A 25,289-nucleotide genomic window follows, 5' to 3' on the forward strand; every position below is an offset into this window, starting at 1 on the left:
TTGGAATTATTAATAGCAAAAAGTTTTCATAGAGGAACAACAGTAACTTTTGTTTATGACAAAGCTTATATTATACTGGTAAAATAGCAAGTAACCATAGCACCAAAGACAATTTTAAGCTTTTTACTTTCTTCCCGCGTTTTTTTGGTATAGATAATAATGGAGGATAATAACGTGGTCTGTTGGATAATTTCATTGTTTAATACTTTATACTGATTAGAGTTACTATTAACTATACGTTAAATTATAATATATTTATTAATAAGGCAATAAATGAAATAGGTTACACTTTTATTTATAAATGTATTCATTAAATAAGGTAATATATTTCACAACCTTTCGCAGGATATACTATACTATATTGTTTAATTAAATATCTTTCTATTTATAATAAACCTCCGCCTACGAGAAAAATATTACGATTATTATTATTAAAATATAAAATATCGTCATCTTATTATTTAAAATAATTATTATAAACTTACCTGAGCTCTTACTGCTGCTAGATGTAATTGAGTGGCTCTATAATCGTACTTCTTCATAGAAATCTCCTCCTGCAATTTTTGAATTAATTAATTACCCTTGGATACTTATAGTGCTTCAGCGCCATCTAAGAGGCTAATATAGACCTAATTAACTGGACAAGTTTTATATGCGTTCATGAAAAAGTTTTATTTTTCTTGTAGTTATCGTTTTAACGTTACATATAAATTATGTTAGATGGCGCTTTCTTAAATTTAAAACACGCAAAGAAATCTTTGTACAGGCTGCAATCTTGACGTTCTAGTGGCGACGCCCCTTACACTCAGTGGAGTAATAAATTTAAAACGTGAATAATAATTATTATTCAGCTCACGCTATGTAAAAGTGAAAAGAGTGTATTGCAGAAAATGTATTTTTCACCCTATCAACTTATATAATATGTTAGTCCTACTACTGGTTGGAGGCTGCGAACTGCAACTGGAAGAAAAATCGACCAACAATTATATTACGGGCAATTTCAAAGATCATTGTGTAAATAATCTAGGATATTACAATTGTAGAGACGAGGGCGTCACAAACTTCAAGACATCTACATCTTCAACAGCATCTACCTGGAAATTTTGTAAATTCGCCACTGCTATTGCTAAATATGCATATGTTTATTCTTTTATTTTTATTGTAAAACGAATCTATGTTATTTAACGTAGCAGATAGATATGCTATACGCTATACACTTTGCCTCAAATTACAAATGCCTTAAGCGCTCAGTTCTGGCGTGATTGAGTAGCAAACTTTGAAACAAACTTCTATTACATCGTGAAGTCACCGTAACTAATTTTATCCCTCAGATTACTCTTAGTTCTATTCCAGTATTCGATTTTGATTTAAAAAACTTCAGTTTGAAGGACATATTAGACAGTGCCGGTTCGCACTTGTGCACAGATAACATACATTTAACTCTGTGACAAATGAAAAAGAATTTAATAGAATGCACAATACCTACCTTACATAAATAAAACAATGGCCTGCAATTAATCGTGCGTTCATTTTTAATGGAGATGTCGAATATTCACGAAACAAAAATAAGCGCGAAGTTTTCAGCTATTGACTAAAAATACATTCATTTTATTCATAAACATGAGGTTACAAAGCTGTTATAAAAACTATATCACGAAGAAATAAGTAAACTTAAATCTCTATTATTTCTGGATTTCATGGCCATGTTTCGAGAGTAGAAAATGAAACTCGTGTAAGCTTGGCTGGAGAACAACAATTTTCTAAAACATTTAAGAACATTTAGATTAAAAGAAAAAAATATGTTGTGCCAGCATAATAGGTCCGAATGACTTGATTGTTTGATCAAAAAAAAATCATAAACGTATACAAACACGACAAATGGTATTAACAAAATATAATTTGACAAATAAGTTACGACCCACCAAACAATGATGATGATTTAAGTGCCAAAAAAGCATAGTTCTTAGAGTCTATTCTTTTTAGGTTATAATCGTAGACAATTGACTAACAAATTGTGACAAAAAGTACTCTACTCAAAACACTTACTTGAATTTCATTCACTTTGCTGTATATATTACTTTCCAGGCCGCGGTTTTGTAAACGCATCAGTGACTCCAAGCCTTCCTGCGAACAAATTGAAGGTATTAATATTTGGATGAGATACAGATTAATAATTTTTGTTTGGTTAGCCCAGCTATCACAAATATATCTCAAGAAAATTTTCAAATATATTATAAAAATATACAATTTGTACGGGCTAAGGATGTGCATCTTGTTGTTTCTGGCTTACTTAGTTATTTATTTTTTATTTATTTATTAATTTTATAATCAAATCAAATCAAAATTTATTTATTCAGCTTAGATGCGACTTAAGGCATGCTTATGAATGTCAAAAACGTTTACAAAATTCGCGAAAGAGCAAAACTACGCCATCCGTTCGCAAGACTACCAGGAGGTCTTGTTCTGAGAAGAACGGGCAAGAAACTCAGCAAGTTTTATCCTCCCTTTACATACAATAATTCAAAAGAAAATGTCATAAACCACAACGTCATTTAAGTTACATAAGTAAAAATAAAATATAATCTGTTCTGTGATTTATCACATTCACCATTACATTACATTACATTACATTCACAAAATATATAGCGTGGCGTTTCCTGGTTTTTGTTCGAGTTAGGCCCTGACAGTATATATATATATAATATTTTTAACATCCTAGACAGAACCCCAAAGTCCTTACTAAACTCACGCGGTCACTCAACGCGGTGGCAAAAGAAAACCCAGTAGATCGAGGCTGCGTTGGTGGGATGGAGTTGTCAAGGACCTCGAAACAATAGTTCGAAGTTGGACGCGGGAAGCACTAGATAGATTGCGATGGTGAAGTGTAATTGAGGAGGCTAAGGCCCACAAGACGCTGTATAACCATTTATGATGATGACGCCCTGACAGTAATGACATTTAAATTAGCATTAATTGGAGTTAAATTAGGATTATAGCCTTTGTTAGCGGAGATTCACTATTATTAAAAGCATTCTGTTGACCCAGAAACCGTTTAAAGTTTTAATTTAATTTATTTAACGAACGTACTATGTATCTTACAAAATATATATAATTGATACAGCTAGTGTCTAAAATAGTTTTTGAGTTAATTATTCACAAATCGTTGATTAAATATATACATCGAAGGTACATAATACGTTCGTTAAAAATAATGATTCTTATAACAGGTTCTGTTCCCTACGGAAGAATAATTTTGTCTGGGTTTTAAAAAATGGGACCTCATAAAAGTAATATGCCAAAGTTAGGTAGTTGAAAGTTGTTCGTTTTAATGCATTTTAATCTTTTACGTAGTTAATTAATCACTCATGAATATTATCATAGGAGCGCGCCACAAAGAAGCTAATTAAGTATATGAATAATGTATTACTACAAAAATTAAGGAACTTCTTTTGTACTTAGTATAATTACTTTTGGACTACCTATGGGCTTAGTGGTTAACTTGGAAGTTTATTGGAAATCGTAGGACTAACTTTAATTTTTTCTAAAATGTATCTTCGATTGCAGAAATAATAATTAGTTGATGAAGTTACCATCTTTTTATGAAATGGCTAACCACATCACGATGACGATAAAAACCGCTCAAAAATAATATTATTAACTTTTTATAATAAGTGGTGTTTGTGTTTTGGATAAGCTAAACAATTATGTTACACGGAAGGATAAAAAATAACGCAAGAAGTGGTAATTTTTTTTTTTTTACATTGTTTCAAATATACAAGATATTCAACTGTTTTAAATTAACAAAGCAAGTGATGTAATTTACCAAATGTTTGACGTTCAATGTAACCTGAAGTCTCAGTTCAAAATTATCTCGAATTATGATATAAGCTGTCACGGAAAATGGTTTCAATAAATTAGACTACCCTGTACGGATGCTAGCAAATTTTAAGACTTGAAACTTTAAGATTTGAACTGGGGTCATATGTTAAGTTTTCACAAAGGAAATTACATATAATACCCATCAGCCGTTAAGGTAATATCGAGTAACGTGAAACCAAATAAATTAGAACAGAAAATGGAAGAAAGATCCTAAATTCCGATGTGACGCGAGACGATTTATAGATGTTTATTTTCGATATCGATATCGGTAACCTTTAGTTTGGCAAATATTAGGAACCCATATTTCATATGAAAGTATCGCTTTTTTTTGAATTTTCGTATTTTAATTTTTGCCTGTGCATACTTCAATTTAGATTTTTGTTCGATAGAAAAAATGAGTAATGATTTGCGCGCAAGGCAGGCATTTTCATGCTCTCTCTCTCTCTTCTAACACTGCTATAATAATTAACGATAACAGTGTCCCAATTTTTATTTTTTGTGACCATTTATTCTTCGAGACAAAACGAGATATTGGTTTAATTAACGTCAAATAATAATTAGTTAATAAAAAAACTTTATGTAGTTATTTATTTAAAGGGTTATGAAGCACACAATATCGGTACCCAAAATGTATAGTTATATTTATCAGAAGAACAAAATTTGTTTTATTATTATATTAGCTGGTGAAGATTTCAAATATGAATGAAACTCTTGGCACGATTTTTTTATATGCTTCTGATGAAATTTTCGAAAACGGGACAATTTTGCGTCCCATAGTTCATTTCGGGGACACCGGGGCTCATAATTGGGAAAAGGGACAGTCCCGTTCAACCAGAAGTCCGTACTTCTAAAATTCTTGCTATATACATAATTTTAAATAATAAAAATTTAATTGTTCACTTAAGAAACTTAAATGATAGGTTTTAGGAAGGACTAACTAAGAAATTTTTAACGAAACACAGTAAATTTTTAAAACAAATTCAAAAATTTTTTGAATTTTCTTAACAGTCAAATTGCCCATAGCAGCGTGGACCCCACGTTGAGAAACACTGAATTAAAAGTTCCTGATTCTGTCCAAAAACTTTACTGGGTCACTTTTTCTATAGAGTTTTCACGAAGGCAATGAAAACTAATATAAGTTGTTATTTATGTAGCAACTTTTTACCATTATTCAAACTCGTGTATAAGCCAATGATCGTATATATCTTTCAAAAACTGTTAAGATATAGCGATAAAGTTTCATAAGATAAACTGGATTGACAACACCAAATCGTATTTCACTTTAATCAAATTAAAGATTTTTGTATAGAATTAAAAACAAAATCTAGAAATATGAAATATGAAATATTTAAAGTTCAATCATTCATACTAACAAAATTGAATATAACAGTTCATTGTTTTACTTAGGGTACTTCTAAAGACAAGCTCCTATGGCAGTTAGTGTCCATGAGCGACAGTATTACTTAAAATCAGGTGAGCTTCATACCCAATTACGCCCTGTTCTACAAAAAAAAACCTACGCCGAATGTTCTGTATGGTAAAGTCAATTCTAGAATGAATACAAGGAACTCGATTCATACATGATTTGTTTAGTATGTCTATTGTATAAAAATATAAATATTCAGGGCAGCATCCTATATGAAAATGCTTCCTGCATTTTTATCTTAATATTCATTAATGCTTCATGAAGCGATTGAAAAACTGAAGAAATAAGTTCAACTTCAGACACAGAAGACTTCATTACATACATTTAAACTAAGAAATAAAGTAGAAATATTTGTTCTCATACCTGCAATTGTTTTATCTGAAACTCGAGATCAATGGCGTCTTTTCTCAATTGTTCATAGTTTAGTCTCGCCTGGCCTCCTCCCATTCGGTCGAGTAACATCTCGCCTCGCAACACGGGAGGCATTGTCTCCTGCGAATAATAAGTGTGACATAGTTAATGATTTTATCTCAAAATATCGTATAAAATAAGTCGAAAAATAAAGACTTACAAATCGATATGGAAGAGGGTATTTATTAAAAAAAAATGTGGATTGATAGTTAACTTTTTTATCGGTTACAAATGGCGTGATTATAGTTCTTTAAAAGAAATACATTGACATTTCCCTGGTTGCAAACAAAGCTAGTGTCTTTTAATGATCTAATTGGCCAATGAAATATTTTTATTCAGTTGTCATCGAAATTCTAGGAACTTTTAGGGACGTCTAAAATGTTACACGTAAAGCAGAAATTAAGTACATCTATAAAGATTATGTGTAAAGTGAAATTTCGAGTTAATCAAAAGTAATGACAGAATAATGTTCTTTATAAATATTTACTTGGTCCGAAATTTATTTAAATATAATCGTATTATGGTAGCTCAAAGGCATAAAGACTCTTATAAGGATTTAGAAGGACCGTCTCATTATTTTTCATATCTATAATAATATAAAACTAGCGACCGCTTCTTAATACCTACTATTGTACTAACTATATACGAATATATTAAACAACCGTAATAAAACTTCATAAAGTTCTGAAAAATACAAGTTTCGTTACAAATACTATTTACTTAATTTTTTTATTGTAACGTATTGTTTCAATATATAAGTAACGAGACAATAAGTCGGCCTTTGGGGGAGCCGCCGAGAGGTCCTTGTCCCATATGGTAAAGGCGGGTCTGGAATAAATACAAGGAATTCGAATCCTGATTCGTTAAGCGTTTAAATACAATTTCTTCGCAAAACTTCAACACGTCAAGTTGATATGCAAAACGAGTGGTTTTGCATAATAACTTGACGTGATTTCTTAAGATAACAGCCGCATGTTTTCTCTTTTATTAAATCACTTTTTTGGTAAAAGACTTTGTTTCTTTCATTAAAGAAGTTGATAATTTTTGATGGATCAGTAGTTTTTCTTATAAATAGGACACCTACATAGTAGCCTACCGGGCCCACAGCCAGGCAAGTCTGTGACTGAGAAGCTTGACAGCTCCCCTAGAGTTCAAATCTTCTAAAGAAGTGACTGTATTTGCTTAATCTTAGGTCTGATGGGCTTCGCGTCCCCTGGCCCGGGTGACTACTCCGGAAATATCCTCATGATATTTATGGGAAAGTCTCCGCGGGTTGGCAGCACCGGAGGGAGTTCCGTCAACTCTTGTGCTTATCTTACGATTGTGGTGTGTGTGAGGGGGAGATCTTTTCCAGCTGTGATCTGTGCTCGAACAACATGTTAAGTAGCCCATCCCCTCATGCCAGTCAATATTCAACCAGTAAATGAATCAATTGATCGGTTCTTTCGCCACAGACACACGCGGGGCTTCAGTTTTAATCTGTCTATATAGTGTCCAAAAGCCCCGTGGCCTGTCAGGATCTGCATAATGTGCTGTGCGAAGGGCCTTGTCTTGGCATATTTGTATGCCGCGAATGCATCTTTGAAAAACAGTGTTGTCACTGTTTCGCTCCCCACATATCGCTCGCTCCAAGTGTCTAGCGTCTACCAGAAGTTACTATCTGCTTTATTAACTTGGACTAGAAATACCATAATTATAACCATGTCTATACAGGGCGTCCCACGGCGATGCCACACGGAGGGAAAGTACCTTAAATATTAATGATAGGATATTTTACTGAAAGAAGACATCGTTTAATTTTTAATAATAAGTAGAACTGCATTCACAGATTTTTTAAAAATCGCCTACCTCAACCGGGAATCGAACCCGCCAAATGTGACAGTAAAATTACATGTATTTTATAATAGCGTTTGAAAGGGCTACTTATAAGCATTATTTTTTCCTTAATAACCCAGCATATTAAATGAAACTAAAAACATAAAATTTTACATTTTTTTTTTTTAAATATTTTTACAAATTCTCACTCTTTTTTAATTATTTCTCTCCCTGTCGATTTACTTATTTTTGCATGGTGGATGTTTCAAATAATACGTCTAAGTTCATTTTGTAACTCCTGCACACTGTTGTACCGGTTCTTGTAAACTAAATCGTTTACTTAACTCCATAAAAAAAAATAAGTGGGGTTAGATCTGAGGATCTCGGTGGCCATCTAATTTGTCGAAAAGTGCCGATCCAGGAAGGAAAATGTTCATTAAGAAACTCGGCGGTTCTACTGTTATGAACCGGAGCCCCATCTTGCTGGAATATGAGATTTCGTCGATCTACATCAGGAAGATACCATTATGTATTTGGTCAGACGAGTCAAACTTTAGTAACAACGGTATGTACAACCGGCGTAATAATCGCATTTGGTCCAGACAGAGTCCCTTACGAATCCGCGAGACCAATGATCAAGTGCGTTCTTCTTTCAACTGTTGGTGTGGGATTGTAAGTAACCGAGTTCTCTTAATACATTTTTACGAAGGAACTCTGAACACGGAAAGATATCTAGAAATACTTGAGGTCTTAAGAAATGAGATTTATAATCTTCCTGATCGACGAAATCTCATATTCCAGCAAGATGGGGCTCCGGCTCATAACAGTAGGAGAACAGCCGAGTTTCTTAATGTATACTTTCCTTGTTTTAAAAAAGATTTAGTTTACAAGAACCGGTACAACAGTGTGCAGGTGTTACAAAATGAACTTAGACGTATTATTTCAAACATCCACCATGCAAAAATAAGTAAATCGACAGGGAGAGAAATAATTAAAAAAGAGTGAGAATTTGTAAAAATATTTTTTTTAAAAATAAAATGTAAAATTTTATGTTTTTAGTTCCATTTAATACGCTGGGTTATTAAGGAAAAAATAATGCTTATGAGTAGCCCTTTCAAACGCTATTATAAAATACATGTAATTTTACTGTCACATTTGGCGGGTTCGATTCCCGGTTGAGGTAGGCGATTTTTAAAAAATCTGTGAATGCAGTTCTACTTATTATTAAAAATTAAACGATGTCTTCTTTCAGTAAAATATCCTATCATTAATATTTAAGGTACTTTCCCTTCGTGTGGCATCGCCGTGGGACGCCCTGTATACATATAAATGTGTCTATAATATTGGTAACCATGGTAACATACGTCTGTAGTCTATGTCTAGTATTAAATGCCAACGTTCTAATGAAACTTTTGAATGATCTTTCACCGCTTCTGGAGGTCGTAACGAAGCTTGGGAGTATTGGAAAACTTATTTTCAGACAAAACCTAGTTTAGCATTTTTATTACAGGAATTTGTATCGGATATTTTTATTCACTGCGATGCAATTTCGAGCTTGTAGCTAACGTAAATTGAGATTTTAAGCTGCCCTTTCAAATTGAGGAGCAGCCAATTTCACAACCTGATAATGGGATTTTATTCGTTTGTTCTATAGAGATTTATATACCGAATTGTATATTTGACATTGGGGATAAAATAATAATTGTAACTCTAAAATTGTCACTGTCATATATAAAATATGCAACAATAAAACCTCAAAAGAATTATTAATATAATGTTTACCCAGTTATATCTACTAACGAAAAGGTGATACAAAAACTCGCATTGAAAGGTTTTTTTCAGGACCCAGATGAAGGGCTATTTCGTCATCTGTAGCGTAGCCCTTATACGAATATACCCATAAAATTTACTAAAATATAAGTATTTAAAAATAAAAAAAATAAACTATTAAAGCTAGTGAGGATTCGAAAAGATAAAGAACAGATGAAGCTACTCTCCTACGATGCAAGACAGCAAATAGTTTTTATTAAGAATTTACGTTCCGTAACTTTATATTAATCAAATAGTATAAATTCCAATTCTGCATTTAACTTGGCACTGCAAGCCTTCTTGGCGCGAACTAACTGTTTTTTTATCCAGCGCCTTTCTTATTGAGTATAGTTTTGAGGAAGATAAGTCTTTACATAGGCCTACTTGTCACTTGATCGACCCGTATGCTTGGTGAACGATCCCATGATCTTTTGCCTTCTGTGTTACCAAGATCAGTTTCTCCAAGTTCTCGTCTCACTGAGCAATAAAATAGCAGGTAGATTATTACCGCAGGTACATCTATTGGTGGGTCATCTGGTTCTGGTGGGTATGGAGGCAGGAAGGCCCTCATCGGAGCCCTCATAGGTGGTTGGTTGTTCAGTAGAGTCCTTGCAAGATGCGCCAAATCAGCAGTACTGGACACCGCACGTGCCTGTGTGCATAGAGACTCGTATCTTCTTAGCTGATGGTTGCACTGTAAGAATATAAATAACAAATAAAGTAAATTTATTAGACTACTGTAAACAAACTTTTACGTATTATACAGGAATTAGGCGGAAGTTAGACCCCGTTTTTTTTATAAGTCATGAATTAACTTCTATACATAAATGAATTGCTAACTAAATCAGATATATATATATATATATATATATATTAGAAATTACATAAAATTGAAATAAAGTACATTTCAAAGGTATAATGTAATATAATAACCAAGGATATTAACACAGAACTTCACTTGAGGAAGTCTGGTCCCGACAATTTAATTAACAACCACATTGCTGAAAATCTCTTTTGCCTTGCGATGTGTTAAAATGTGTTACTACCTCTGTAGGATTATGATTTAATTTTCTTTATCATTATAATGATAATCTACTTTATATCAGGTTAAAATACATTCGATATATATTATGCTACTAACCAAAATCAACTGGTTGTTAATCTAGTTATTTATTATTATTTTAATAAAAATCTTCTTCTGTAAGTCACTATTCGTTTAACTAATATCCTTTAAAAAAATAATCTGGGTTATAAAAGACTACTACATTGGAAATATTTACTTACAAGCATTTCAGTAGTAAAAAGGAAATGGTTGGGAAAATATCAATAATGTTTAAATAATTAAGAAATAAATAATAAATATATATTTAACTTATTATACGCGTATATAATGTAATAATTTAATTAAATTAATTATTTATATTCAAATAAATATCTTAAACTGAAAGATTGAAATTGAAATACCTTTTCTGAGATAATTTCTCCTTCCTGACAAATAGCATCGCTGACTGCAGTCGTTGCGTCCGTTAAAATTTCCTCCAATTCCTGTAATAAATTAGGGAATAAATCACTTGGTAAATATCCAAATAAAGTAATCGAGAAGACTGGGAATACACAAAGAGATTAACATACTTAAAGTAAGCTTTTGAAATAAATTAAATGTCAGTGTGGATTTATTTTAATGTAATCAGTTTCACATCATGGTGACCTTCCACTGCGTCGTTTTAACAACATTGAATTTTTTTTGTTCCCTTTGTTACATTACTTTCTAGTTGAATTTACATTGTTTTTGTATATTCGCTTGGCGAAGAACGGTTTCTGTGCCGCGATATCGCGGTTTACTCGATTGCGAGCAAGCATTGGCAAAGGCTTGATTTGAATTTGAATTTGAAAGTTCTCATGCCATATTCACACGTTCTGATTTCATTTGAACATTGACCAACTGTTGATACGACTCACGTGTGTGACCAAATCTTAACAGCTGAAGAGTTATTTTAAATATTTATTATTTTGAATATTGATCAACTGCTGAGACAGTTCATGTGGTGGTTCTAAATATAAATAGCTGAATGTGCGCAATACACCAACAGCTCACAATATATATCATATTGTATGTGTGATTAAGTGTAAGTAGTGTTTAAGATATAGTCTGTGAACAATAAATCAGATTTGAATATTGCTGTCTTATTCATTTCTCGTCTCCTCTCAAAGTGGCGAAGAATACTTCAAGTACTCATCGTGGTAAGCCTGGCCGATAGCTTTTAGATAATCCCACCACCTCGAACCTTTGAACCTACCCGTAGGGCTCTTGGTGCTGACATCCCGTACTTATTTATGTGTTACATATGTAGTAGCATCATTATTGTATACATAAACCTCAAAAATGACACATTATTGACGAAACTTCAAAAAATACGATCCTTTAAGGATCGCTCAGTTATCGTTTTATAACTGAGCGTTGAGGTTGTGTTGAGCCTTTTTATTAAGGTGCAATTTGTTTTTGTTGGTTTTTAAAGGCAAATCTTCCTAAGACCAATCTTCTTTAGTAAAAAAAATATTTACCTGAAAACTATGCTCAACACCAAGTAGGCTTACAGGTCATTGACCTTTTATATTAAAACCAACCGGAAAAAATAATGAAACATATTTTAATAACTTAAAAATGTAAATATTCTCGCGTAATCTATTTCTGACTGTAGCAATTCATTTTTCGAATCAAATTTTCATTGCGAGGCAAGATTTTTAATTAATATCTATACTGAAATTAGAGATGGTTCTATGTAGCTTTCAAATCCATGAATATCAGTTTTAATTAATCTTCTGAAATTCGAGCTTTTAGCACTGCGTCTTTAATCCCAAATTATGATGCTTCAATATTACAGTATTTTGAAATCATATAAAGGGTATATCAGATTCGAATTCAAATAAATACATGAAGTGTTTCTTTTGTACCAGATCAGATGGGTCATTTAAAATAGCATTGACATGACGTTCTTCTAGCTCGTAAAATTTAATTTTAGTTGTCTTTCTTCTAAATTTATAAATGACGATATATAGCATAAATGCTAATCTAATTTGTTTCATATTGTCTTGTGACCATGCCTATATATTCGTCATGCTCAATTATTTTTATCAAAGAAAAAAGTTCTATATATAGTCCATAATTCTGGTAATTCGATTAGACGCACGACGATATAGCCTCATCATCACACACATCATCCGGGACATAACTTTGTTCAAACACATTTTTCTACCAAACTCAATATTTTTGGGACTCAACCAGGAGTCGTTTTCTTGTAAAACATTGATGGAGATCTTGCCCCTTACCATCTTTCTTAGACATTTAAATATGGGTTCATATAAGCAGCGATTTAATAGGCATCTTCTGGACAGGCGTGCCATCCGCAAGGGCGCATGTCACTTAACATATGGTGTGATTGTGGCCAACCGTTTCCCCAGTTCTACATAAAAGACAGAAAAATAAACTTTAAATGGATTTACCTGTAATATAGTAGGCAGTGTGTGATTATGATATTGTTCAATCATTGCATTTGTGGCTGTCAATTGTTGGACGTAGTTGTTGTGCGAGTCGTAATATGTTGCGAGGTTGACAGGACTCGCATTGTCGCAGTAGTTCAGGAAGGCAGTTCTGTATTCTTGTCGACTCTGAAAGTAATCGTAATAACCATTGTGTAGCCTTTATTTATTTATCAATATGGAAACGTAAAATAATACATTTATAAGTTATAATTATAGAATTGTCCCCAAATAGTTTCTCAGATAATAATAGTTTTTTTTGTGTAACAAAAGTACACATAAATAAATACGCAGACTGCTCATCTGATGTTAATTGATATGGCGCCCATGGACTCTCTCAATGATAGAGACCTCGCGAGTGCGTTGCCTTTTCTTTAGACCCTTAGTGGTATTGGTTCGGATATAAAGATTTTTAGCGTAGAGTTGGCTCATGAATAGAAGGCAGCCTGTGAGTCTGTGAGTATTTAATTCTGTAATAAGAAGCTCTAATGGCATGATTTATACATAGATTACACTCAAACCCATATAAAACTATAACAGTCTCGCTTTAGAATAATTATTAATGAAATTGACGCAAATATGTCGTGGCTGTGTTGTTGTGTGATTTGTTTAAAACACAAATAAGGTTAAATCGAATAGCAAAAACAATACAATGCGAATTCGTACGTGATAATAATGGAATTATGAACGTAAATTGTTCCAATTTCATGCGCCTAGTGCGTTTATTGCACCTTAATAGAAAATTATCATTTCCACTACTTGATTAGAAAAGCTTCACCCTCTTTCGAGTCCTTCAAACAAACTTTTTGCTTTTAGTCCATAAAAATTATATAATTGTATTGTCTTTTATTAACATAACTATTACATGTTTAAAGAAAACACTTTTTTAACAGATTGAAGTTATGTATTATTGTAAACTTATAATCATATCACTTAATATCAGATGAGCCTCCTGCCCGTTTGCTCTATTCTATAAAAAAAAAGTTGGGCGGCAAACTAGGCTATCAACAGGGAAGTCGTGTTGTCGCAGCCCATGGGCATCCATTATAGTTGTTGCGTTGGTTTCCTTTAAGGAAGGCAGTAAATAGAAGTAGTTTAGAGTAGATAGTTACAAGATATGCTAAAAGCTTCTTAAGTTACACGAAAGGGTTTCGTTTCTATGCAATTGCTTTAATTAGTTTTTAATTGTTTATACTAAGGCGGCATCAAATTAAAGTGAGACTATTAGGTAGCATTAATAACCACAAATATCAGTCTTCATTAATGACAAAATAATATACGTGTATTTAGATTATTCACTATATACAATTCAGAATCGTAGGAAAATTCGCAATGACAATTGTCATCAATTAAAAGATCTACATGATCTGTGGCACAAATAAAAATAATTCATGGCAATAAATAAATATGCAAAACTTTTTGCTAACATTTATTCTAGTTACACTTATTACCAATTCTATTATAAAAGCAATATCTTATTCTTAATAATTAAATTAGGCAACTCTTGTGAACTCTGCCAGAGTACAAATAAATAGGTCTAATTCTAACCTAATTTACAAAGACCCTAGAGTTAGTCCTCGCTGAATGAATCAGTATCGCAATACAGCGAGAAAACGCTGCCAGCATTGTAAACTGCCACTGGTACTAAATATTTTGAATTTAGTCTAATTTTCTATTTATTCATTATTATTATTACTTTTATATACATATATATTTTTTTTATAGAACAGGAGGCAAACGGGCAGGAGGCTCACCTGATGTTAAGTGATACCGCCGCCCTTAGTCAATAATATTATAGCATAGCCCATAGGCATAACAGCAGATACTTTTTTGTAATATGTAATAATAATAAGACAAATGCTACAATAAAGAAAACATCCTTGACGATGCCAACATCGTCCAATTCATAAAATGCAACAGGCTCATACATGTGTACCGAAATTGCGATGGCCAAAAATACTTGAGCAGAAAATATGATGTACTGCCATATTGCTAATTGCTGAGTTTCTCTACTAAATTCTTCGGAACTTCGCGTATTAATCCGATGCGATGAATGTTGTTTAATCATCATCTTTTCATAAACATACTATATTATATTTCTGCTCAAGTGATTAAAATAATGTTTAACTAAATCCTAAATCCCCGTGATATAAAAAAATTTTTTCACTATAGTTAACTTCGGGGTGTCGGTTTTATGACAATATGCGTGCGCATCGTAAAATGTTACTTTCTACTACTACACATAATTTTTCTCTAACGTGCCCAAAGAAGTATAACATCAAATCGTTTTGTGTAAGAAACGGTGTGCCTTTTAAATACCTAAACTACACCGAAATCAAATTGTTACAGAGACAAGGACTAACTCGATTAATTAAATCCCTTTGCAATTGTTTTAGAACCTATAAAGCTTTGCCAAGTTCTAACAATACGAGACCAATCAAATTAAGCTTCATTCACTTGATCCGATTGGACGATTAGTGCGGACTGGGTATTAAATGCTACTTATATAACAGTGTTACTTTGCATATTTACTAATTAATTATGAGTGTTAAAGCAGGAACTGCTAATGGGCCTTATCAAAATAATCCATAGTTAACGAAAAATTATAAAAATGAAGGGGAATTTATTTCCACGTAAAGCGATAACCATGATGACGTCAGAAAATAAAATGTTGGTGAATTTTAAACATGTTAAATTATGAGCAGTGTTACCATATACATAATTACACATTTAAAAACAATAAGTAAGTCGGTTACATTAGTTATTAGGCAACGGACGGCCTTATCGCTAACAAGCGGTTTCTTCCAGGCAACTCTGATATTCAACAATAAAAAAGAAGGAAACATAGATGATTTCATCGCTCAGGTCGTAGCTTCGGTCCCCGGCTGTGCTCTAATGGACTTTATATCTATGTGCGCATGAAACATTCGCTCGAACGGTCAAGGAAAACATCGTACAGGAACCGGCTTGCCTAGACCCAAAGGCGACGGATTCCGTCAGGCATAGGAGACTGATCACCTACTTGCCTATCAGATTGACAAATGATGTAACAGATGTAACAGAAACAGAAATCTGAGGCCCTAAAAAGATTGCCACTGATTTTTTTTTAATAGAACGGGGGGCAAACGGGTAGGAGGCTCACCTGATGTTAAGTGATACCGCCGCCCATGGACACTCTCAATGCCAGAGGGCTCGCGAGTGCGTTGCCGGGGTTTTAAGAATTAGTACGCTCTTTTCTTGAAGGACCCTAAGTCAAATTGGTTCGGAAATACTTCAGTCAAAATATCTGTCCCACAAAGTGGTGGTAACTATTCATGTATTCATATATTATTTATATATGAATACATGAATAGTTGGCATATTATATAGTTGTCTATGTAGGATTTATCTTTTATTATATTTCGTAACAGATATTTCCTAACAAGATGAAAATATTTTCAACGAGATTTTCCACAGTGGTCAAGTCATGTGAATTGAGGATTTCTTTTGTGTAATAAAATCCTTTACAATTTCACCTGTGCAAAGGTTTCTCTTATATTTTCTAAGAATTTCGAGAACTCAACAAAAGGACTAGCTTCACTTTAAGTAATTGCTTCTAAACTTTTGCTACACTAGCTGATTTTATATATCAGAAAGACATTAATGAGGATACTGAATAAATAATTATAGTTTTTTTTTATTTAAAATAAATAAAATAAACATAATAATTTAAACAATTCTGGCTCATGATCTGAAGATCTTAAGATGTAATTTTGAACGACCTAATATTAAAAACTTATGACATACCATAAGTTTGACGTTTCTTTTTATCTGTGGCTGATAATTTAATGGCGTGACTTTTTTTATCCTGTCCCCGCTTACTTCGTTTATCCTTAATGCCTAGTCTGCCCTTTTTAGTACACACCAACATAGAACATTTTGCTACGCTACCTTAGTCACAAACCACAGAGTCCTTATCTATCAAATAAAGAATAGGGTTTGATCGTTGAGTATAGATGAATAAATAAAAATATTATGTCAAAAAAATAAGATTATTTTTTATGGGTTGTGTCTACTTTATCGCTTAGGGGTTTGAAAGATAGATCGTAACCGATTCTCAGACCTACTTAATATGCATAATAAATTTCATAAGAATCGGTCGAGCTGTTTCGGAGGAGTATAGTAACGAATACTGTGGCACGAGACTTTTATATATAGAGATAAGTGGGGATTTTTGATAAGCTTATATGCTAAATAATTATGTTACGCAGAAGGATAAATACGCAAGGAAGAAAGAAGTGGCTTTTTGATTCTTTCTTCGCTCTAGCATCTTTGTAGCTTGTTACATGACGAAAGTTCTTAATTTTAAATGGTTGCAATACTAACTTTTTAATTGTAATACAGAGGAAGTGGTGATATTAATTTAACAAATGTTTTACGTCCAATATAACCTGGAGTCTCCGTTCCAGAAAGGTAGGAATAACAATATTTAAAAAATAAAATTATACAATATAATTTAAAGAGGATTGTGATTGTTCTTAGCTATAATTTATGAAAATCTGTCGAGGCGTTTCTAGGTAATGAGTTTAAACGAAGATGTAAGCTGATCTACTCTTGTGTTGGAACTTGAAGGATGTCGTGGAGTAATTTTCTATTCACTTAACTCCGAAATATGATAACAGTTTCTAGTTTAGTTTTTTACTAGATTTCTTTGATGTTTTAGAGGTATATGTGTAAGCTAGCTTTGTGTAGATTTTAAATAAATATAAATTTTGTTTAATTTTAAATTTTATTTATATACACACAACATATTAATTGTTTGTTTCATGTACATAAGAACCATGAATGATTAACCTCATGTATTTTTTCTATTTTTTAATAACTAAAATGATTTTGTGTGAGAAACTCGTGAATTAAAACAAATTTGTACATTTGTGTTACATTTATAAAAATAATGAAAATAAATCAGTGGCGCTACAACTTAGATCTGCGCCTCAGAATTCTGTATTTATTTCATGATCATTGGTTAATCTAATCTCCTGTGCCGTCAGGTAGGTCACGCCGTCGACTATTTGGATCAAAGGCGAGCCGGTTTCCTCTTCTTCTCTTCTTCTCTTCTTCGCGTTTGTAAACCCAAGAAGCCTCCGAACGAGGGAAGCACGTGAAAGTTACCAGGCGAACATTGATCATCATCACATTTATAATAAATATAAATCTCGCTGAATCACCATTTTCTAATTCAAACAAAGCAAATCAGAAATGTAAATAGCTTGCGTAATTAATATGTGCTACGCTGATTAATTATTTGCCTGGCGTAAAGATAATGATCCAATTTAAAAAATATGAAACTCGTTATTCTCATATATACATAATTAACAATATGTTTATTCCACCCGAGGCTTCATCAGAGCGGATTATGTGTGTGTTAGGAAATACTAGGATTATCAGGCTTTTGAGCGCACACAGAAACACGGCTATAGTCTATTATAATATGTAATGATAAGATTTAAAAATATATCTGTTTAGTCTTTTGTCAAAAAACTGTGTGTCTGATTCAAGTTACCAAGATGGAATGACTCGAAATAATTTACGAGAGAATATAATATATAAAGTGTAGAGAAAAGGCGTCTGTATCAATTTTTTTATATAACTAAGGGCAAACGATACAACGAGTTTTGTGGTTGCGTTGCCGGTCTTTGAGGGAGGAGTACGCTCGAATTTTGAATTTTGAATTCAAAAAATGAAACGCAGGATGCGTTTTGTTTTACGTGTATTATTAAAAATTTTATAACTTTATCAAAAATATACAAATTCTCTAACTATAATGACAACTAAAAAAAAAAGCAAAGGCTGCAATGAAACATGACTCGCTCGCCCATGAATATTGTATATAATAATATTACCGATGTAGCTGGGGCGTATTTCACTAGACGCGTAACACGAATGAATAATTAATTGATGTATCTTTTTCGTAAAAATGATAGAAAAACGTCCCTGGACACAATGTCAGGGGAGTAGAGAGAATTATTATTTTAAAAAATATGGGTTTGTTGTGTTGGGATCATCTTACATAAAAATGTAGTAACTTTAGTGATATTTAATGTATTCTTAATACTTCTTTGTTCCTAATAAGTCGTTATTGATAATAAATGAATTAGTGTACTGAAATGTTTTGATGAAGGGCATGTTTTGTCTCTTATAGTATATAATTTAAAATTATTTATCTATTTAAGTAACACAGTGTCGACTTATGAACGTCAATAAAGAATAAAACATTAAATGCTAACTGCTTCTAATTTTACATTTACTCTAAGTTCTTAAATAAAGGGCACAGAACTGGCAATAAACTCTCCGTCACTCTTTTTAATCGCCAAGTTTTTTGTTATACCTAATTTTTATAAGGATAACACAATGGCATCTTACAGAACAATTAATTCATTTGAAAGTTATTAGACAATAACATCACATGTGTTTGCTTATGTAAGTTATCTGAGCCCTGGACATTATTAATTAAATTTGACAGCTATTGAGTAGGTCGAAGGCGCTGGCACTGACTGGTTCTCTTATATTTGGAGGGGATTAGAGGATAGCATTTCCCGCAATTTTGTAAATAACTTAATTGTATTTTATTGTGGTTTATGTAATAATATAAATAATATTTTATATTTATATATTTAAGCATGATTTTAGTCTGAGTTTGGACATGTACGTAAATAAATAAATGATGTAATTACTACGATCTTAACGAAATTTAAAGTATATTATTTTTTTCAATTCCTTTTTAGGATTAATGTATATCATAATTATGAAATAATATGGAATCACGATTACTTTTACATGTCATTTGATTTAAAAATTCAAAATGCTTTGCTAAATAAGTTGGCTGCTAGCGCCATCTAGTACAGGATTAGAAAGTACACGACAATTGTTTTAAGTACGGATGGCTGTTGTACAAAATATAGAAACATACTAGTTTCTTTACATATACAAAAACAATTTAGAACTTGCGAAACGAAGCGAATCGCAAAACCTTTAAATTTTCTTACGTTTACTGTAAGCTACAGGAAACAAGAAAATTGGATTTGGATATTAGAGTCATTCAATTTCCGAATTCAGATACTGTGACCCTTTTAGTTACGTATTTTAGATATTACTTTATATATCTTGCTATTGGCGTATTAATTTTATTAAAGCACCTTTTGCTAATAAGCAATTTAAGTTCATTTTAGAACGATCCAAATATGAATGAGAGATGATAAGTTTTTGTCTCTTGACCTTTTAAAAAAATGCACAGATATAAGGTGGAATTTAAAGACAACTACATGGAAGGGACCAAGGGGAAAAAGGAAGAGAAAGCGTTGGCAGGAATCGGATGGAGAAATGAAGCCATGGAGAGATATTTGGATCGATTTTGGATTTCAATCAACGGTACTAAACAGCAAACTTGAGTAACAAAAAAATAAATAAAATGTATATAATAAATCTAATCTGTATATTTTACTTTTGTAATGATTGGAAGGAATTTGGAAGGAATCAAGGATCTGAGGCCTTTACCGCCAACAGAAGCGAAGCAAATAAGTATTATGTATCAAAGTGATTAATTTGATAATGGAAACATGGTTTCCCAGTAGAGTCGCATCCATTCAATAAGGATAATGTAGAGTACGGAAAATTTGATCACTAGTGTAGAGTTGCGTTGGTCAATTTATTAAAATAAATATACATTTGTTTACTTATTAAAAATAATTAACTATATACTGTAACAGTGATAAATGCGTTGTGAATTGTCAAGACACAATGCTTGATGGTTTTTGATTGCTTTTTTATAGTGAGGCCGATCTTTTATTTATTGAAGTTTACCACAGCACACATATAACTACACGATGTGGGTAACTTCTCTGTCTCTATCCCTAAAATATGACAAGGGGGCCTATGACTGGCCATACGTCATACTCGTGAACGGGTGCTACTTATGATGACTGGTCGGACGTTAATTCGAGGTGATGTTAGTTATTTCGAATATGTATTTGAGTGTTGTTTCCACGAAAATGTAAGTGCGTGCTCCTATTTCACCATGCCTCCTACTGATTGAGGACACATCGTTTTAATTTATTTTATTATAATAAACTAACTATTAATTACGTATTCTAAGATGTCATGTGGAACATGATGTATTGCTTGCAGCTACAAACATTGTGTAAAAAGACTTTGCGATTGAAAATGGTGGCGGAGAGTTAATTGCCAGTTCTTCTCTTCCGTTCACCCTTGATTTGTTGGAGAATGTGAAATTAGAAGCATTTAATATGTATTTTTGACGTTAATAAGTGTAAATTTTGTTAGTTAAATGAATTAATGATTTTGATTTGATTTATACTTACTGTATATGTTACACCTTATATAAATGCTAAAAAGAATAATTAAAATACAATAATAATATAATTTTAGCTTATTGTTAAGAAGTCAAGACAGCGTATAAGGTTCGGAATAGGCACTTAACAATGCTGATTTTAATATTCTTCAACTCCACATAGAATATCCAGCTCCAGGTACCGTTTAATCCGTATAATCACGAGGAATTTGACCTAAAACGGTGTAAACGATAAGCATTTTGAGTTCAGTACTAATACTGAAATCAACGCTTATCGCAACTAATTGCTGATCAAAATTATTGAAAATTAATTTGGTTGAATAAATGGTTAAATGTTGCTTCACTGCTTGCTTCCTTAATTAAGGTTTCATTAAGTGTTCATTCATTGAGTGTTATAAATAGAAATTACCTGTAAAGGTTAAGGTATATTACCTGGCTTATAAGGTAATAATGAATAAATACAAGGAGTTATTTGCTTGGTTAGAATGTTACGTGCTCACTTAGAGAATTAAGGTATATGAAGTCGCTATGTAACCTGACTGACGCATTCACAACATGCATTAAGTATATATTTTATGTATATTATTTTGGTTATATAAAATCTCCATTGGTGCAACACACAACTTGACGGTGGAACGTTACGCGAATAATACAGAGCTTATTACCTTATTAAGTTGGTCATCAGCCTTTCCCAGAATGACTTCACAGCCTTCCCGATGCGCGAACAGCTTCCTCGCCTGGACCTTCATGTGAAAGGTCTTCTCTATTAGTGGCACAGCCACTGTCCTCTCGAGAGAAGATGACGCGTTGTTGAAGCCGACGACGTCAGCTTCCACTTCTTGGAGAAACGTCTCCCATGTGTGAAATAGCGATGATGGACATGATGCTCTGAAATAAACATTAATAATAAATATATCAGAATAGTTTATCGTTGGTGAGGCAAAGTAGAAATGTTAAAATATCGAAGAAATGTTAAATATTTCAAGCGAAATACAGGATGCTCAGAGAAATTCATGAAACATTCAAATTGGATTTCGAAGGTGCTATGAACATCATGCTTCATTAAGCACAGTAAACATCTCCTAGGTCATACACTATTTCTTATTTTATAGTTTTTTTGTATGTTGGAAAAAAGTTTTATTATAGTTAAAATATAGAGGGGCAAGCCATCGATTTTTATTATAAAATTCATCAAATATTATAAGTAATAACAACATAGTTTATTTTTGGTTTGGTCTGAATTCAATATCGATTTCGATTTTATTTATTTTCCTTATTTCCTATTTTTACAGTAACTTAATACTAATACAATAGAAAACTAAACTTAAAATATTATATGAACATCACTAGACCGAGATGGAGAAAAATTTTTTAAAACTGTATTTTGTTAACAATTAACAATTTAATTTATCAAATCTTATAAGTAATGGAAAATATATTAATATAGTTTTTTTTTGGTTTGGTATGAATTTAATATTGATTTTGCTAACCACAGTCGACTCAACCATACTTGTCTCACTTTTAAACTAGGTTTGTAAACTAGATTTTTCAATGTCTAAGTCTAATATATAGAAAAAATCTAATATATAGAAATAAAAACAAATACATTTATTTAAATAGAATAATGACGATAATTCACTGAGTTTGATAACAGTGCATGGTGTAATTACTGCACTAAAATATTTAGAAAAGTAAATGATAACAATTCTTAGAAGAACCGTTCTTTTCAATAATTTTATGCCTTGATATCAAGAGAACCTTTATACTTATACTATAGTTCAGTTTATAATTTTACCGCTATATAATTTAAGTAATCTGCATTGAAAATTTACATAAACACTTGATTTCACAACAAAACGAGATAAGACATATCCCAAAGTGTGCAAGACACGTTCTTATCACGAAACGATCTCTTCCGACACACGAACATTTTGGGATGATGTGTGAAAATTATAAGCGTAATATCAAAACACATTAGAGAATGTATATTATTTTTAACAAGATTATTAACTTAAATTGTTGTATGTTTATACTACTTTAACAAAATTTCATGAATTTGACTTCGGATTGCTTCCAATGCGTTCTCTATTCTGTTTTATTTGAGGGCTAAATTATTATTACGAATTCTTCTACAAATAGAACGAACAAAATCTGATTAGCACTAAAGGGAACATAAACTCTCTCGATTTTAGATGTCATGGTACGAATAAGTAATGTATATTAATTGAAGGTTGTCAATGGGCTCGCAATAAGAGCTTATGGTAGGCTCCCTCGCTGTTCCTGAGAACGAGGGAATTCTTACTTGCGCCAATAAAGATGTTATCGCCGAAAATGCAGCATATATTGAGGCTAAAGACAAATCGTAAAATAAAAGTGGTATCGAAAACGTGTATGATGCTATAATAGTTGTATCTCTCTCAAAGGCTGATTAATCATTTTGAATAAAATTAATTTAATAATTAAATCAAATTCTATACAAAAAAAGAATTTTCCTATGTTTATTTTTTTTCATAGCCGCCGTAATAGTGGTTATATTATTTTATTGTAGATTAATTAAAATGTTTGTGAAAAATACGTTTTTGATTTAACATTGAATGAGGTAAAAATTTTCCGATAAGATTTTTATTTTACCCTTTAAAAGAGGCGATTTTCGCCGAGTACCTCTTCATGAGCCCAAGTCAGCATTTTCTTGACGTCTGAGAACAGGAGAGTCGCTGGGGGCCAAATCTGGAGATTACGATGTGAAAGCAATTTAAAGCCAAATCAATTATGCCATCGTTTTCATTAATTTAAGAGAATGTACCGTGTCTTGATCTAGTACTCTTATTCTTCTTCAAATGAGGCCTAAGGGCACTTAGAACATAATGTTAACCGTCGCTAATGCATGCCTGCTTAGACAGAGTGCCGGTTCTAAAAGCTTTTTTTTGGACGCCCTTCCCGATATGGTTGTTATTTCCAAAGTATTGGTGCGGCATAATCACTACAAATACGTATTTTGCACCTGTGTAGTAACGATCAAGCAGAGAGAGATCTGACTTGACAATGATTAAATTTCGTTTCATTGCGTTCTGAGAAAACTTTTGTATTATTTAAGCTATTTTATTGTACTAACGGTATGGCTCATTATACTTTTGACTGAAGATAATTTCTATTGACTAAAGATAATTTCTCATTTTTTGAATATTATATTATAACTGTGTTTTCCGTTTTCGTTCATTCAACACACATATAAAATCATAAAAAAAATGTACTCTCAAAGTCAAAAATAAGACAAAAAAAAACAATATTAAAAGAAAGAGGTAATAATATTTGTTAAGTTATTGCATAGTTACAAACGGAAAAGATTTTTCTTTAAAAATTGATTTAACTTCAATATCCCAACGACAATAGACTAGAGATCGCAATATTGTGGGATTTGAGTGTATGAAAATATGTATGATTCTTGTCAGTATTCTTGGATATTTTTGCTTGGCTATACGGCCTTTGAATTGTGACTATAGGGCAGTTATATAATTATATTTATAATGTATTTTTGTAGGTTAATTAAGACGTAGGTATGTATACAATAAATTGTCTTCATAATTGATATTATAATGTCGGTGGAGTATTATTAGCGTCTGCGTCTTTATTAGTCCAGGCATAAAATCCAAGCTAAACAATTTATCATGAAATGCATCCAGTTCTAAAAAAATATTAAATTGCCTACTTTAGTACAGCGTAATTTGTTGGCAACCTAAAGTTTTAGTACTTCAAGTCACAAACAAAGCCTCCAATGTCGAAATCCATCAAGCTTTTAAGGCAGAGATTTATATTTTTAGGAGAGACCATTTTGGCTTTTAAACGTTACACTTATGTTTAAACACGTGCTTAAACCTAAAAGTTTAAGTATATTTATTTCAAAACACAAAACCTCCTTCTACTTATAAAATTTTCAACAAGACGGTATTTATAAAATAGGTTGGTGTAAACTTTTATGAGAACTTTAGTTATGGGAACATAAAAATGAAACAAGACAAATACTTAATTAATAATCACTCTGTATACTATACTTAATAAAATGAATAA

General features: G+C 32.1%; 1 protein-coding gene across 4 annotated transcripts in view; it reads right to left on the bottom strand.

Moving 5' to 3' along the window:
• LOC110999062 overlaps positions 1–25,289 on the bottom strand; it is a 140,091-nt gene that overhangs the window by 38,932 nt on the left and 75,870 nt on the right. For all 4 annotated transcript variants that reach the window (XM_045629728.1, XM_045629727.1, XM_045629729.1 and 1 more), the window contains exons 5-11: positions 21,890–22,112; positions 12,842–13,006; positions 10,805–10,885; positions 9,849–10,034; positions 5,669–5,797; positions 2,047–2,124; positions 486–554 (exon numbers count right to left, since the gene is read on the bottom strand). In XM_045629728.1, coding sequence (XP_045485684.1) covers positions 486–554; positions 2,047–2,124; positions 5,669–5,797; positions 9,849–10,034; positions 10,805–10,885; positions 12,842–13,006; positions 21,890–22,112 — 931 coding nt within the window. The remainder of the gene's footprint in view (positions 1–485; positions 555–2,046; positions 2,125–5,668; positions 5,798–9,848; positions 10,035–10,804; positions 10,886–12,841; positions 13,007–21,889; positions 22,113–25,289) is intronic.

This window comes from Pieris rapae, chromosome 10 (assembly GCF_905147795.1).
Source record: "Pieris rapae chromosome 10, ilPieRapa1.1, whole genome shotgun sequence".
In the NCBI taxonomy this organism is placed as follows: Eukaryota; Metazoa; Arthropoda; class Insecta; order Lepidoptera; family Pieridae; genus Pieris; species Pieris rapae.